The sequence below is a fragment of the Somniosus microcephalus genome, chromosome 24 (assembly GCF_052327205.1).
Source record: "Somniosus microcephalus isolate GS21.2 chromosome 24, FLI_Smic_1.0, whole genome shotgun sequence".
Lineage (NCBI taxonomy): Eukaryota > Metazoa > Chordata > Chondrichthyes > Squaliformes > Somniosidae > Somniosus > Somniosus microcephalus.
In genome coordinates this window covers 27,592,953-27,610,347 of record NC_141010.1, presented here as the reverse complement: position 1 = coordinate 27,610,347, position 17,395 = coordinate 27,592,953, and the positions used below count along the sequence as shown (strand labels likewise).

The following is a 17,395-nucleotide window of genomic DNA, read 5'->3' as shown; positions in this document are numbered from 1 at the left end:
TTATATCCCTTGATTCCCCATGAGTCTCAACAACCAGTTTAATGAGGAAAAAAATCTTTAATTGTAAATGATTTGTCAAGTTAATTCACATCTATGCCAAATAGTTTCATAGGGATTTTAACAGGAGAGCCGATCTTAAGTTTTATAAACTGTAACCTTTCTGCATGCACCCCAGTGGATGGCTTATTTTACATAATTGCATCTTACAGCAGTGTATATGCACATTTTTGCAATGATATATAAACATTTATTTAAAAGTCAGGACAGACTTTATTACAAATGGTTAGTAAATGACTGGGGGAATAGGATCGCATTTAATAATGAAAACTTAAAAAAACAAGCCCCGCTAAATTGTAGCACTGCCTCGTTACACTGAATGACAAGGGGATCCAATAAAGCCCTGCTGCTTGCTATTGGCTACATCCCAAATGAGCAAATTTTAAAAAAAAATTAAATTTAAACATTAATCTTTACATGCAGAAGCTGTGTGCCCTGGGCTCGAGCCGGGGAATATGATCGCTGTGTATATACAGTTCTGAGGACAATACCTTTCCCAGGTCTATGTTCCAATTTTCTGCAACAAGCTATTTTCCCATGTTTGCTTCCTAGGTAACTTTTTGTTTCCTCACTTATTATTACCAACAAGAATTGGTCGCCTTGTGGGCATTAAATGCCACAAGGGGGACAAATAGAGTTGTGCACCTGTGAGTTTTTACAAGAACTATCTTGATGTAGCTGTAAAGAGAGGGAACCCCAGCCTAGGCTGGAATAGGAGCCAAAAGTGAATTTTAATGTTCCAAAAGGGAGCTCTGATTCGTATTTCTTTCATTTTGAACAAATCTTAGAATCAGTGTCCAGGGAGATTTCAGCACCTTCTTCAGCTCTTCTCTGAATTTCCTCTGGGTCGCTGCATAAATAAACGTGTTTGGACAGGAACTCAAAAGCTTCAACATAGCTCCAGTTTCGGTGGCGATATATCCAGGGATTGTGCGGCCACCTTGGTAATAATGCGTGTTTGACAGTCCAGTAGTTGCAAAACTAACAGATGTCAGTCACAACAGTATAAAACTGCCCGATATAGTGAAGAGTAAAATGATGGATTTCCTTCAGTTCTCCATCTCTGGATCACACCGAATCTCACTTGTGTGACCCCAGAATCCCCTGCAGGCTCCGCTGGCCACTAAAATACATCCGATTGTCAAAAAGAATTAAATAAGGCAATTAAAGTAAACGGAAGCCAAAGGCCCCAGGCAATGTGAAACCAGAGGTACGCTGCACCTGGAGGTGATGGGGAAAAAAAGCTACACTTGACCGACAGCCCCATTGCACTGTGTTAATTATTTGTTGAGCTTCATACGCAAACAAAAAGGGAATGCCCTTGAAAAAAGCTCAAAACAGAGAGCGCTGTTCTGACCGCAGCTACAGAGCTCTCGGTGCAATATTTTGTTTTAAACTTCTGGCTGCAGATCACTGCAAATCGGTCAAATGTGTGACAGTGTCCGTGTCTCGCTCTGTGTGTCTGTCAGTGTCTCTCTGAGTGACCCCTGACCTTGGCCAGTGTTAGTGAGTGACCCCTGATCTTGGCCTATGTGAGTGAGTGACCCCTGATCTTGGCCTGTGAGTGAGTGACCCTTGACCTCGGCCTATGTGAGTGAGTAACCCTTGATCTTGGCCTGTGTGAGTGAGTGACCCTTGACCTTGGGCTGTGATGGGCCGCTCCTAGCGAAAGAGCGTGCGGTTATTCGACAGCGCCACCAGCAGGAGAGCAAGTCGCTGTTCAGCGGGCTAAAGCTCCGGCCTGTTGGTTCGGCATCAAACTCACGATTGGAGGTTTTGTTGATTTAATCATCCTGCAGCTTGTTTATCAATCTTCTGGCGGTGGAATTTTATTTTTATTTATTTGTACAGTTCAGTTTGCCAGAAGGTGTCATTGTTGTCTTAATTTTTTTTTTTAAATCGTAACAAATTCTTAATTTTTAACCTAAACGAAATCAAGTTGGCTGACAAAGTTGCTCTTCAGGATTCAAAAGTGTTCCAAATCGGTGCATCTTTTTTCGCACATGTGCAAATCGGCGTATTTTTTGTCCCCTAAAAATCCCGAGATTTTGGCGTTCCATCACGAGATCGTGAGTGATGCTTTATTTCACGCTAAAATCACATCTCTCGCGATGGATTCGCGAGAGTTGGCAATACTGAAGGCTGTTCCAGGTCTCTGTTTCCCACTCTGCTACTGGCTGCTCCAGGTCAGTGCTTCAACTCCTGCTCTGCTGCTTCAGTTTCCTTTCATCTTCATCAAAGACTATAAGCTTAACATTGGGGTGTCTCTATCGATCATTGTGTCATGTCATTAGCATTACTTCTAGGCAACATCTCTCTCTCTCTCTCTCTCCAAGCATAACAATTGCACGGAAGATGATGCAGATAACTACAATGCTGTATGATCCTGCCAATCTCTCTTACTGTGGGGCTATAGGACGTGCGCTTCTTCAGGGCAGGTCAGGCAATGGCAAATGCTCCTCATCTTCACCAAGGCGGAGTGTTCAGTTGCCATATTTAGCCACCCGGTTCAGACCCTTCCACAAAAGAGTTACATATGAAACAAGTTTAACATTTTCACACATTAACTCATCCCATTGTTATTCAATAGCAAAATACTGCGGATGCTGGAAATCTGAAATAACAACAGAAAATGCTGGAAACACTCAGCAGGCCAGGCAGCATCCATGGAGAGTCATAGAGTCATAGTTATACAGCACAGAAAGAGGCCCTTCGGCCCATCGTGTCTGCGCCGGCCATCAAGCCCTGTCTATTCTAATCCCATTTTCCAGCACTTGGTCTGTAGCCTTGTATGCTATGGCGTTTCAAGTGCTCATCTAAATGCTTCTTGAATGTTGTGAGGGTTTCTGCCTCTACCACCCTTTCAGGCAGTGAGTTCCAGATTCCAACCACCCTCTGGGTGATAAAGTTTTTCCTCAAATCCCCTCTAAACCTCCTGCCCCTTACCTTGAAACTATACCCCCTGGTTATTGACTCCTCTACTAAGGGGAAAAGTTCCTTTCTATCTACCCTATCTATGCCCCTCATAATTTTGTACACCTCAATCAGGTCCCCCCTCAGCCTTCTCTGCTCTAAGGAAAACAAACCCCAGCCTGTCCAGTCTCTCTTCATAGCTGAAACGCTCCAGCCCAGGTAACATCCTGGTGAATCTCCTCTGCACCCTCTCCAATGCAATCACATCCTTCCTATAGTGTGGCGACCAGAATTGCACACAGTATTCCAGCTGTGGCCTAACTAGCATTTTGTACAGCTCCGTCATAACCTCCCTGCTCTTATATTCTATGCCTCGGCTAATGAAGGCAAGTATCCCATATGCCTTTATAACCACCTTATCTACCTGTCCTGCTTCCTTCAGGGATCTATGTACATGCACACCAAGGTCCCTCTGTCCTTCCCAGGGTCCTACCATTCATTGTGTATTTTCTTGCCTTGTTAGACCTCCCAAAATGCATCACCTCACACTTTTCAGGGTTAAATTCCATTTGCCACTGTTCTGCCCATCTGACCAACCCATCTATATCGTCCTGTAGCCTGAGGCATCACTCCTCGCTATTTACCACTCCACCAATTTTTGTGTCATCTGCGAACTTACTGATCATACCTCCTACATTCATATTTAAATCATTAATGTACACTACAAACAGCAAAGGACCCAGCACCGATCCCTGCAGTACACCACTGGACACAGGCTTCCAGTCACAAAAACAACCTTTGACCATCAACCTCTGCCTCCTGCCCCTAAGCTAATTTTGGATCCAATGTGCCAAGTTGCCCTGGATCCCATGGGCTCTTACCTTCTTGACCAGTCTCCCATGTGGGACTTTGTCAAAAGCCTTACTGAAGTCCATGTAGACCACATCAACTGCACTACCCTCATCCACACACCTAGTCACCCCCTCAAAAAATTCAATCAAGTTGGTCAGACATGATCTCCCCCTGATAAAGCCATGCTGACTATTCTTGATTAATCCTTGCATCTCCAAGTGGAGACTAATTATGTCCCTCAAAAATTTTTCCAATAATTTCCCTACCACTGATGTTAGGCTCACTGGCCTGTAATTCCCTGGTTTACCCCTACTACCCTTCTTGAATAATGGTACTACATTAGCTGTCCTCCAGTCCTCTGGCACCTCCCCTGTGGCCAGAGAGGTTCTGAAAATTTGTGTCAGAGCCCCTGCAATCTCCTCCCTTGCCTCACACAGCAGCCTGGGATACATCTCGTCTGGGCCTGGGGATTTATCCACTTTTAAGCCCTCTAAAACCACTAATATCTCCTCCCTCTCAATGCTAATTTGTTCAAGTATATCACAATCCCCCTGCCTGATTTCTATGCCTACATCGTACTTCTCCATAGTGAACACAGATGCAAAATATTCATTTAAAACCTCACCTACGTCTTCTGGCTCTACACACAGATTGCCACTTGGTCCCTAATGGGCCCTACTCTTTCCCTGGTTATCCTCTTGCCCTTAATATACTTATAATAAAACACCTTGGAATTTTCCTTTATTTTGCCCGCCAGTGTTTTTTCATACCCCCTCTTCGCTCTCCTAATTTCTTTTTTAAGTACCCCCCTGCACTTTCTATACTCCTCTAGGACTTCCACTGTTTTTAGTCCTTTGTATCTGCCAAAAGCCTCCCTTTTTTCCCCTGAATCCATTCTCATATATCCCTTGACATCCAGTGTTCCCTGGGCTTGTTGGTCCCACCCTTGACCTTTACAGGAACATGTTGCCGTTCTACTCTCTCTATTTCCTTTCTGAAAGACTCCCACTGCTCTGATGTAGATTTTCCTACAAGTAGCTGGTCCCAGTCCACTTTGGCCAGATCCTGCCTTATCATATTAAAATCAGCCTTCCCCCAATTTAGAACCTTTATTTCCTGTCCATCTTTGTTCTTTTCCATGACTACCTTAAATCTCACCGAATTATGGTCATTGTCACCAAAATGCTCTCCTACTAACACTTCTACCACTTGCCCGGCTACATTCCCTAGAATTAGGTCCAGTACCGCCCCCTCTCTTGTATGACTTTCTACATGCTGGCTCAAAAAGCTCTCCTGGATGCACTTTAAGAATTCTGCACCCTCTAAGCCTTTCACACTCTGACTATCCCAGTTAATATTGGGGAAGTTGAAATCCCCTATTATTACCCTATTATTTCTACACTTCTCTGAGATTTGCCTACATATCTGTTCCTCGATCTCCCCCTGACTGTTTGGGGGCCTATAGTACACTCCCAGCAAAGTGCTTGCCCCCTTTTTGTTTTTAAGTTCTGCCCATATGGCCTCATTAGAGGAACCTGCTAAGATATCATCCCTCCTTACTGCAGTCATTGACTCCTTGATTAATATTGCGACACCCCCTTCTCGCGCCTGAAGATTCTATACCCCGGAATATTGAGCTGCCAGTCCTGCCCCTCCCTCAACCATGTCTCTGTGATAGCAACAATATCATACTCCCATGTGTTCATCAACACCTTCAATTCGCAAGACTCCTTGCATTAAAATAAATGCCATCCAGCCTTGCCATACTCCCTTGTGCCGTTACATATTTGCTCTGCCTTCCAGGCTGACTTGTTTTTTCCTCTATATTTGGCTGTGCATCACCCCCTACTATAGCTCCACTCCGTATCCCATCCCCCTGCCAAGTTAGTTTAACCCCCCCCCGACAACAGTACTAGTAAACCTCCCCGCAAGGATGTTGGTCCCGTTCCGGTTCAGGTGCAACCCGTCCGACTTGTACAGGTCCCACCTTCCCCAGAAACAGACCCAGTGATCCAAGAAACTAAAGCCCTCCCTCCCACACCAACTCTTTAGCCATGCATTCATCTGCTCTATCCTCCTATTCCTATACTCACTAGCACGTGGCACTGGGAGTAATCCAGAGATCACAACCTTTGAGGTCCTGTTTTTTTAATCTGCTACTTAGCTCCCTAAATTCTTGTTGCAGGACCTCATCCCTCTTTCTACCCATGTCGGTGGTACCAATGTGAACCACAACCTCTGACTGTTCGCCCTCCCCCTTCAGAATGCCCTGCAGCCGTTCAGTGAGATCCTTGACCCTGGCACCAGGGAGGCAACATACCATCCTAGAGTCACGTCTGCGGCCACAGAAACGTCTATCTGTTCCCCTTATGATAGAATCCCCGATCACTATTGCTCTCCCACTCTTTTTCCTCCCCTCCTGTGCAGCTGAGCCACTCGTGCCACGGACTTGGCTCTTTAGAGAGAAACAGAGTTAACGTTTCAGGTCTGCTCACCTTTGAATGGACAGGAAGCAGAGAGTAGGAGAAAAGGGTAGCCATTCACAGTGGCAGAAGGTGGGTAGTGGTGTTCCACAAGGATCAATGCTGGGACCACTGCTGTTCACAATTTACATTAACGATTTAGACTTAGGAATCAAAAATACAATTTCTAAATTTGCCAATGACACCAAATTGGGGGGATAGTCAATACTGAGGAGGACTGCAGCAAATTACAGGAGGACATTAATAAACTTGCAGAATGGGCATATAATTGGCAAATGAAGTTCAACACAGATAAATGTGAGGTATTACATTTTGGTAGGAAGAATAGGGAGCTCACTTATCATTTGGAGGGCGCGAGTCTAGGTGGGGTAGAGGAACAAAGGGATCTAGGAGTACAAATACACAAATCACTAAAAGTTGCAACACAGGTTAGCAAGGCCATAAAAAAAGCAAACCAACCACTAGAGTTTATTTCTAGAGGTATAGAATTGAAAAGTAAGAAAGTTATGCTAAACCTGTATCGAACCTTGGTCTTAGAGTACTGCGTACAGTTCTGGTCGCCATATTATAAAAAGGATATAGAGGTGCTGGAGAGAGTGCAGAGAAGATTTACAAGGATGATACCAGAAATGCGAGGGTATGCATATCAAGAAAGGTTGAACAGGCTGGGTCTCTTTTCTCTTGAAAAAAGGCTGAGGGGTGACCTAATAGAGGTCTTTAAAGTTATGAAAGGTTTTGATAGAGTGGATACAGAGAGAGCGTTTCCACTTGTGGGGAAGAGCATAACTAGAGGCCATCAATATAAGATAGTCACCAAGAAATCAAATAGGGAATTCAGAAAACATTTCTTTACCCAGAGAGTGGTGAGAATGTGGATCTCGCTACCACAGGGAGTGGCTGAAGCGAATAGTATAGATGCATTTAAGGGCAGGCTGGACAAGCATATTAGGGAAAAGGGAATAGAGGATTATGCTGATAGATTTAGATGAGGAAAGGAAGGAGGCTCATGTGGAGCGTAAATACCGGCATGGACTGGTTGGGCCGAATGGACTGTTTCTGTGCCGTATATCCTATGAATGAGCTTCAGCTTCACATTACAGTTTAATCACACTGCAAATGTTTCCCTCATTTATGTAATTTAAATCATTATCTAGCTCCACAGGCATTTAAGTGCCTTCACCTAAAACAAATATTCTAAATGTAAAATGTTTGAGCCCTTATGATGGGGGGGGGTGGCGGGGGGCGAATTCATTTGATTTACAACAACTAAAATCAATTCTGTTTTTAAGACTCCTTTTGTTTCCTCCACTATTGGATTTCTCTAATCCTCAATTGACAGGATATACAATTACTCTTCATTCAGCCACCAGGGGGTGTGCAAGCAACCTAGGCAACTTCCTCCAATGCTCCCCTCTGAAGAATCTGGGCACTGCTTGGCACCTCCCCACTGGCACAGATAAGATTATGTGACAAAACTATGAGTGCAAACTCACATCCTTCCAGGGCACTTCAGGGTGCCAATCTGCTGTACCTCGGAGCCAGTTTTAACATTGTTCGGTGTTTAAATTCCTTCATCAAAGGCTACAGGAATAGGCCAGCAACAAAGTTAAAATAAAATGTGAATTAATACTTTTTTGTTGGAAGTGGAACATGGTGGGGCCTGTAAATTAAACATCATACTTTATTGCACGCAGGGTTTGTGGACACGAACACAAGATTCTACCTCCTGTGCTGCTTTCTTTATCTCTTTGACGTAAGTCATCATGGCTTCTTTTTTTGACATGTTCCCCAGAGCTTTCCATGCATCCCTGTAGGAGACAACAAACACACATCTGTTCATTTCCAGCTCATGCTTATCTAGCCAGGGCACATCAAATGACACCAACCATGATCCCCAACTAGTGGAATGAATCAATAGCCGACAATGATATCATCCGTTCCAAACACACGTTCAAATGGAGCTAAAGCAGTTCGTTATAAAATTGCCATTCTCATCACAACACAGACCAATTGCACTTTGTATAAAATAGCTTTTAAAGGGGGAATCACTAACCTACTTTAACATTTATTTTCAATCCTCTTTTAAAGGTTGTGGGTCACGATATTTAACATGCTACAAAAAATGACTTAATTCAACTAGAGGACAGTTTTGTTTTGTTCAAAAAACATCAAAAATTCTACGCCATGAATTATTGTATTGTGGAAAAATGTGTTGCTTTTTCTTAATTAGTAAGGATTTTTAAAAAACTTCTTTTCTTGCAATGCATTCTGGGTAGGACAATGGCCTGGTTGTACCCTGTGGCATGACTTTACACTTCTCTACAGAATTCATCCTCATAAAGTTAGTGTTTATTATTTTATTCAACTCAAATCAGAGGATAACAGAGTATAGACCATTTTAGAATTTGTTGCTGGAGCCACAGTTCCCATGACATTTAATTGCAATATAATTAATGAAAACACCATTTTCAGTGATACGAGTTGCTATAATTACATAAATGTGGATTCAGATAGATGATTACAGAAACAATTACTGTAAAACCTGGTGTATAAATGCACATTTAGTGGCCAGTTTCCTTAAGCCTACATACATAAGTTTTGAGATTTACTTGAAAACAGAGAAGGGGGTTTACAGAATGGATTATTCGAAGTCGGATGTTTCAGTCCACGTTTATGACCATTTGTCTGTGAACAAGTGTCGTCAAGACCCCCAATCACAAGGGAAATGAGCAGGAAGTGGAGTACAGAGGAGATGTTTGGACAAGCAGCCCTGCCTCCTGGGACCAACCCAGCAAGAGGCACGGGTGGTGGTGGGTGTCAGAGTGGGGTGCTACAGGTGTTTGGCTGCAGCAAGTTTGGGACCTCTGGCAACTTCAGCAGGCTCCTTTAAATTCAAACTGCTAAACACAATGGGCCAGATTTTGCTGGCTCGGGGCATCTCACATACCCCGTTAGTTAGACTTTCTCCCTCATCTTTCAGCTCAAAATTAATTGGCCTGTAAGTTGCTGAGAGTGCAAGATGATAACCGTGAGATGGGGCCCAAAAAGATTTACAGCTGTTGCTTTGTCATGTTTCGTGAGATGCAGAAGATAAAGAAAATAACAAAATTAATCCAGCTGTCAACCCTCCTTTTCACTACGTGAGTAAAATGTCCTGAGTGCAGTCCATGTCAGTACAGACACAAACCTCTCCCGACTAGCTAAAGAGTACCTTCAGTTCTCAATCTAAGTTAATCCAGGTCATGCCACTGATTGGTCTACCAATAGTGAGTTAGGTTGCCATATTTTTCTCACCTGTGCTGCCCTGGTGTGTGTGAACTCAACTGCCACAATTTACACTTTTGTCTTGGAGGTTAAAGCACAGCTATAGGGTGGCGATTCATTTACTTACAGACAATCCTCACTGCCAGGTGACAACGGTACCTCAGATGTTGGGACATTTACGTTGTCACATCAAGGAATGCAACCAGTCAAGGATGAATAACATAGAATGCAAGGCTAGACAAGAATTCTCGGCCTAGAAATTGGGTTGGGGCGCCAAAGTGGCGCAAAAGTCGCCTGAGCGCAGGATTTAGCGCAGCGTTCGAGGCTTCAGCGATCGTCAGATATTCAGTTTCACTGTCCCTCGAGGGACACGGGGCGAGGCTCGAGGCGCTCCGCGTCCCTCTTAGGGCGCTGAAACTGAATATCGCAGCGCAACGTGCCGCAGCGCCACACGCTGCGGCACGGCACGCTGCGGTACTGCAGGCCTTCCTCCCACTGTTAAGGGGGAGGTGCCTGCAACAGCGCGATCCCCGCTCGCGAGTGCCGGCAAACGAGCCCAGCACCAAGGAGAAGTGCCGGGCTCTCGGGAAACAGCCGGCAATACCGTGGGGGGGGGGGGGCGGTTAGGAGGCCGGTGACAGAGGTGCTGGCAGGCGGCTGCCGAAAAAGGCGGCCGCCCCGCACCTCCACCTTAACTTGCGCCACTGCCGGCACAGTAAGGCCCCGTGAACCGGGCGCGGGTAGCGAACGGTGCAACTGCGGCGTTCGCTACCAAATATCGCGAATGGGGCGCTGCGCACACCAATGACGTCATCGGTGGCGGCGCAGCGCAAAAGGCTAACGCCACCATTATCGCCCCAACTCAATATCGCGGGAGGCGCAGCCAGTGGCGCTACAGCCACTGACTGCCTCTTTAGGCGCTAACAAGTGGCGCTACTCACCCAATTTCTCCCCCCTAGAGTTTTGCTTGATTTGCTTTTGGGGCCTGGAGGAACATTTTAGGCCTTTTCCTCAGGAGTTTAAATGGATTCGGTAGAGTCCCTAACAACAGATTACAAGTCGTCCTTCGAAGGAACCGACCTGGTGGGTCGAATGGCCTTTTCTTGTATGGTGGTCTTTTACAGCATTGCAGTTATTTAAAAAGTGATGAGGATTGCATGTATGATTATAGAACTGTGCATGAATAATGAAATGTAACCAAAATGTAGGCAAGCAGCACCTAAACTGTCTGGCTTTAGATAGGTGGAATGTGTCCCTATGGGGAGCGAGTGTGCACTTTGTATTAGGCAAATTTTATAGGTAGAGATTTCTCAGTAGCTTGTTTCAGAGAGTTTTGAACATGTTGATGGGTTTCCATGCACATTAAAACATCCAGCCAACCCAAAAACATATTTATCTGAAGTGATCTAAGGATATCTTCAAAGTCATAAGAAATAGGAGCAGGAGCAAGCCATTCGGCCCCTCGAGCCTGCTCCGCCCTTTAATGAGATCATGGCTAATTCGATTTTGGCCTCAACTCCACTTTCCTGCCCGCTCCTCATAACCCTCGATTCCCCTGTTGCTCAAAAATCTGTCCATCTCAGCCTTGAATATATTCAATGACTCAGCTTCCACAGCTCTCTGGGGTAAAGAATTCCAAAGATTCACGATCCTCAGAGAAGAAATTCCTCATCTCCGTTTTAAATGGGCGACTCCTAATTCTGAGACATGCCCCCTCGTTCTAGATTCCCCCACGAGGGGAAACATCCTCTCAGCATCTACCCTGTCCAACCCCCTCAGAATCTTATATGTTTCGATAAGATCACCTCTCATTCTTCTAAACTCCAATGAGTATAGGCCCAACCTGCTCAACCTTTCTTCATAAGATCACCCTTCCATCCCAGGAATCAGTTCTCTTAATGGTGTCATCAGTGAATATTATTTAGCGCATTTAAAAAATAATATTGGAGATGAATGGTAGGAGACTATTTTTTGAAATTTATTTTAAAAAAGTTAGCAATGTTACTGTTACACAGATATGCAAATTTGCCAAATGTAATATGAAGACTCCCAATCTTTCAGTAAAATTCACCTGTCTAAATTTTTTTCAGTTTCTTTTGAGTATTCAAAGCTGAGAGAAAGTGCAAGATAATGCGGACAGCTGGATTTTACAGACAATATTAAATATGGCAAGTTGACACCTCTGGTTACATAAATCATCTTAGTATATTCATCCTCATTTCAAACATAATATAATTTAAAGATTACCATTTTATACGTCCTATGGGATCCCAGAAGCCAGGCCTGCTAATGGTACAAGGGCCTAAGGTTGCCTGCTTGTAGTAACTGTAAAACTTCAGCATCTTCTCATGGGATGGACGGTAAGAACCTGGTGACAGAAAGACAAACTAAAAATAGTGCATTCTGAACTTTTTCCTTTCATCCTCTGTTTTCTTACTCACTGGGCCACTTGTTGCTACCATTCAGACAGGAAGTTAGACAATTCAGGTCCAACATTTCCATAGTTGCCATCAACTCTGATCCATGTTTGCTGAATAAGAGGTACAATTCGAGACCTGCCATGTGGATTTAGATGTACTTACTGCTCTATGGCTGGGACGTGCTCCATTCAGCAGTTCAGCCAACCAAGGCAAGAAAATTCCTGGACATACAGGACTCAAGCTGAATATCTTCCAACTGGAAATCAAATACTTGGCCACTTAAGTTCCATAAACTCTCAATTCATAATACTTAATAATGTGGGGGAGAATGAACCAGATTTGTAACCATAGTGATGCAAATTTTAGGTATACTGGGAAAGACATTGCAGAATGAGGAGAAAAAAAAGTGGCACACATCCAAGTGAGTAGCATAGCAATCTGCACACTCTTATTTTCTGTTGTCATGGTAATCAATGGGTGAATAATTGGGATGCTTGATTACACAATTGTGCAAATATGAGAAGTTGTTGCACACAAAACAAAAACAAAAAAAGAGGTTGTGATACGAAAATTAGAAACAAAATGACTTAGAAGCTGGGGACACGGAGCCACAGGACTCAGTAACACGACCGCACCACCCACTCCACCTTCCTGTTCTTGCAGATGTTCTGCTGAGGCTCATCAGTGATTATCGGGCTTTGGAACTTTCCATCTCTGAATGGGAATTAGTGTGTAACTTTACCTGCGAACATTGGCCTGAACTCTCCTCGTACAGCTTTCGACTGCAGATCGAATAGAACTGTCATTCTTATTTGCTTTTGTTATCAAGGTATTTAACATCTAATGAAGGATTTACATTCATATTTTTGCCTCCAAACCCCCACCCACCCCGATATGATTTTCCGCCTTCCCCTTCACGATGTGGATTTTCATCTTCAACGCCTGGATGTGAAAGCATCACGTGGGTGCGGCGCAGGGAGGAAATTTGAGTGGCAAGTCTTGAAAGTCCAGCTAATTCATTTCAATGAAAAGAAAAATTGGGCTGGCTCCCTTGCAGGCGTGAAAATCTCTGTGCTGTGGCCAGGCGATGCTTTACGTCTGGGTGGGGAAGACGGAAACCTATCCTATGTGACCAAGAGGTGAAGCAGCCATCTTGTTCCCAGGCCGTTGTTCTGCTGCTGTCCACCAGGAGGCATGCAATGGCCGCCTTGTCAGACCACCTCATCTAATTGTCCCTTCTTCTTGCAGAGGCACACATGGCCTTCCTGTGCCACAGGGCTCAGAATGGGAACTGGGCCGGGCGTGCATTCTCCTGTTTGGTGGCACGGTGAGTTGGTGCTTTGTGCTCTAACCATACGCAGCCAGTGTAGCTCCCCTTTGTCATTCTTTTTAAAAAAAACAGAAAGGCCTGCCTGTTCATTAATACAATAACTCAAGATTTTTTCAATGATAATTCACCTCATCAGTATTTCTAGCACACTCTTTTACAACACTTTACCAATTGTCTAGATTTTTTTCGAAACACCCAACAAAATGGAAGCCTTCTTGCTAAACTGTCGATGGCCAGAGCCAGATTAAGAATTCTTTGTAGCCCTAGGCACCAAGAACATTTGGGGCCCATCCGCACAGTACTTCCCATCCTGAGCATTAGGGAGAATGTTACCCAGCCTCAAGGTAAGAGCCTTAGATATACAACCTTGTGTATTTGCTATTGGTGGCATGCTGCTCTCCATAATCCCCATCATAGAGTTTAATCTGACCAGCTACACTCCCAGTTTAGCCTGGTACCAACCAGCACACTTCCATTAACATATTTCATTTAAAGTGGGATAACAGAAAATGATGACCAACAAAACACCAGGTAAGTAATATCCACTTCTTGGTCACAAGAGAAGTTACTTACCTGCAGAGCATCAGGGAAGAGAGGAGGGTGACCAGAAAGTAAAAGAATAAATCCAGGTCACTGCAGACTAAACCAGATTAGGGGGGGCAGGGGGTGGAGGATGGGTTTGGCACCAGAAGCTGTCACTCCTCACACAAAAAGTTCTGAGAACTGGGAGGTGCCGCAAACCACAGGCACAATACACAAGCAGCAAACTCTACCTTGGGCTCAGATGGTAGTGCTCTCACCTCCGAGGTCAGAATGTTGTGAGTTTAAGCCCCATTTCAGCACGTAAATCTAGCCTAACGTTTCAGTGTAGCACTGCAGAAGTGCTGCATTGTCAGAGGTGCCATCCTTAAGGGCTGGATTTGCCGGTGCTCAGACGGCGGGTTTGGAGGCGGGTCCGCTGTCAAAATAGCAAAGATTGACAGCGGGTAGGGAACCCGCCGTCAACCCACCTCCACGAGTCTCCCAGGTGTTGGGTCTGTCTGTGCAGAACTGACCCAACATCAAGCGGCGGGGGAGACGATTTAGATCATTAAATGGCTTATCAATCGCCAATTTAATGCTATTTTGAGCCTACCGTGTACTTTCATGTCCTCCCCCATGGGTTACCCGCTGCTCGAGGAACACGCCAGCTCACCCTGGCATGAGTTGAGTCTGCTTTGATTTATCTGATATCCTTTATTCCACTTCTGCAGCTATCAGGCTATCATGTTGTAGTTGTTCAGTTTCAGAGCTCAGAAACTGTCGGTTACTGCATTTGTAAGACATATAGAAATTTCTTTAGCTTGAAAGAGCCAACTGTATGTCCAGTGCCACCTCATTGAAACAACCTCTCTCACAAGTGACAGATCGCTTCTGTCATCTCACCTGCAGCTGCCATCTATTGCAGCAACATCGGTGCCCTTGGAAAAATCAGACCTTGGTCCTCTGACTTCTTCCACGATCAGCCCCAACACCAACCTTCTCCGCCATCACCTGATGCTGAACAGGACACAGGGCATCAGCCCCTGACAACATTGCTGCCAGGAGGCCAGCGATGGCATCACCATGGCCAGATTTACTGCATTTGACGCTGTAAAACCTGGCTGCCACATGATGCACCAGGTTGGCACCATCCCACACCAGCACCGCGAAGCATCCTTTTAATGTCCAAGCCATTCCATGCACACTCATCACTATAGCGGGGGGGGGGGGGGCGCGCGGCGGAGTTATGTCTCAACATTCACTGGAACTCAGTAAGACACTTCTCAAGGTGCGCTCAGATCTGTCCAATAAGGTTAAGTTTTGAAAATATAGATTTCAATGTATGACAACACATTAGCAGAAACGTCACATGGACATTGGCTAAACCTCTCAAGTGCCTACCCTTGTGTGTTGTTAGTTGGTATGCTTGCAGTAGGATGAGGGTGAGTGCGAGGGGTGGCTAGTGAGATGGGGAAGTGATAATGTAGATAGAGAGGGATGGGTGGAGGTGCAAGGTAAGTTGGTGTGAGTAAAGATGTGCAGGAGTAGGGTAGGGAAGGCAGAGTGATGGGGATGTGATGAGTGGCACAGCAGGGTGAGTTTGAGTGTGGCTTTGCAGTAACGTTTCGTGATCTACTGAGATCGTTGAAAGGTTGGCACCACTGCACCCAGGAACTCCTGACGACATCCCTGCTTGTGTCCTCCTGTGCAATCAGGCTGCGTTGATCTCCTGGGGAGGTCTCTTCCGCCCATGGGAAGGGAAGAGAATCTCCCTGCATGCTGTGACTCCTTCCTTAAGCATATGGAGGGAGTCATGCATGAGCCTGGGTGCAGACGTGCACCTTTGTGCAGTGCTTGTCAGTGTTTGCAGCCCCTCAATGCTGTAGAACACTGGCAGCACAACGGTCAATATCCACGTGGCCGTGGTCCCTTTAAGGAAACCGGCTGATGACACGTCATCAAATGACATCATCAGACCCGCTTCCTGTTAATTGGCCAGGAACCTGGCACGGCGGGCTTAACAAGGCCAATCTACGGAAAATAATTTTCACAGAGCGGCTGCAGACTGGAGCGGGTCCAGAACCCGCCAAACAGTTCTCCTGCCGCCATCCCGCCTCCGCAAGGAAACTCCAGCCCGAAACATCTCATGGCACCATTTGAAGAACAGGGAGTTCTCGCTGCTTCCTGATCCACATTTGCCCTTCAACCACCAAATAAAAGTGATGAACTATTCATTAATTTGGTTGCTATTTATGTGACCCTGCTGTGCGCAAAATGGCTGCTATGTTTACTCACTTAACAACTATGTATAATTCATTCCATGTGATAATTTTGAGGTGTGATAAGGTCTTGTAGAAATACATGTTCTTTCTTTTTTCAGTTACCTCCAGATCCCGGACTTCCTCTGGGAGTCAGAGATGCTCGGCAAACTCCAACGACAACTGGCCCCTTAGAGCTATACATCCTGACCCCAAAAGATACACAAAAATCACATCTCTGCACACTGCACTCACCTCCACTTCAACAGGCTCCACAAAAAGCCTAAAGGGAGCCTGGAAACTAACCTAGGCTCTAAATAAAAGCAGCAAAATGGAGGAAAATTTGGAAACAAACCATCACAATTGGCACATGCAGCAAAATGCAAGACAGCCAACTCAGAGTGATACACTGGCCATACCACACCCAACATGACTCTCTGATGAAAGGTCATCGAACCGAAACATTAACTCTGGTTCTCTCTCCATAGATGCTGCCTGACCTGCTGAGTACTTCCAGCCTTTTCTGTTTTGATTTCAGCACGACTCTCTGTTGGATGAATGCTGAAGAGGATGTGGTCGGCTCCGGCATGTTTTCTGCTTCTTCCCTCAGATTCCCTGCTCCGGGCAGTGGTTTGAGGCACCACGAAGGGTATACCAAGAAAGAAATCCCTCCGAGTCCCAGTCCCTTGAGTACTGGGCCTGTCCCCAGAGATGTGAAGGCTGCCTGAGATGCATAGATGCACAACTCTTACTGCTAGCATCCAGAAGTACCAGGCAGTCTGGATGCCCTTCCTGAAGGCCAGCAAGTCCCCACTTACCAACCCCACAACACACCCACATACACAGGGAGAAGGCTGCCTCTCTCTCCACAAAAACTGTGACCCAATCTAACAACACCCCAAAAGAGATAGGCTAGCCCCTGTGCATCCATGTGTTAGTGCCTGCCCATGGATAGGAACATAGGAACAGGAGTAGGCCATTCAGCCCCTCGAGCCTGTTCAATGAGATCATGGCTGATCTGCCACCTAACTCCATATACCCGCCTTTGGCCCATATCTCTTAATACCTTTGGTTAACAAAAAAGTTATCAATCTCAGATTTAGAGTGGATGCCTGCACTCTAAGGCATGTAAAAACTACTGTACGTGTATTATATGCACAACTATGAAGTAAAGAACTTGAATTTATATAGCATTTTTCATGTCTTTGGGATGTCCCAAAGCGGTTTAAAGCCAATTAAATATTTTTTGAAATGTAGGTTTACTGTTGTTTTGCAGGAAAATGCCACAGTTAATTT

The 17,395-nt window shown here is 45.2% G+C and overlaps 1 protein-coding gene across 9 annotated transcripts in view; it reads right to left on the bottom strand.

Annotated features, from left to right (window-relative positions):
* LOC147101147 (acyl-CoA-binding domain-containing protein 4-like) overlaps positions 1–17,395 on the bottom strand; it is a 274,772-nt gene that overhangs the window by 206,731 nt on the left and 50,646 nt on the right. For 8 of the 9 annotated variants that reach the window (XM_085966359.1, XM_085966353.1, XM_085966360.1 and 5 more), the window contains 2 exons: positions 11,817–11,937; positions 8,029–8,113 (listed from right to left, as the gene is read on the bottom strand). In XM_085966359.1, the coding sequence (XP_085822485.1) occupies positions 8,029–8,113; positions 11,817–11,937 (206 nt within the window). Of the gene's footprint in view, positions 1–2,460; positions 2,543–8,028; positions 8,114–11,816; positions 11,938–17,395 lie in introns of those variants that run through there. The other variant, XM_085966361.1, reaches the window with a different exon arrangement.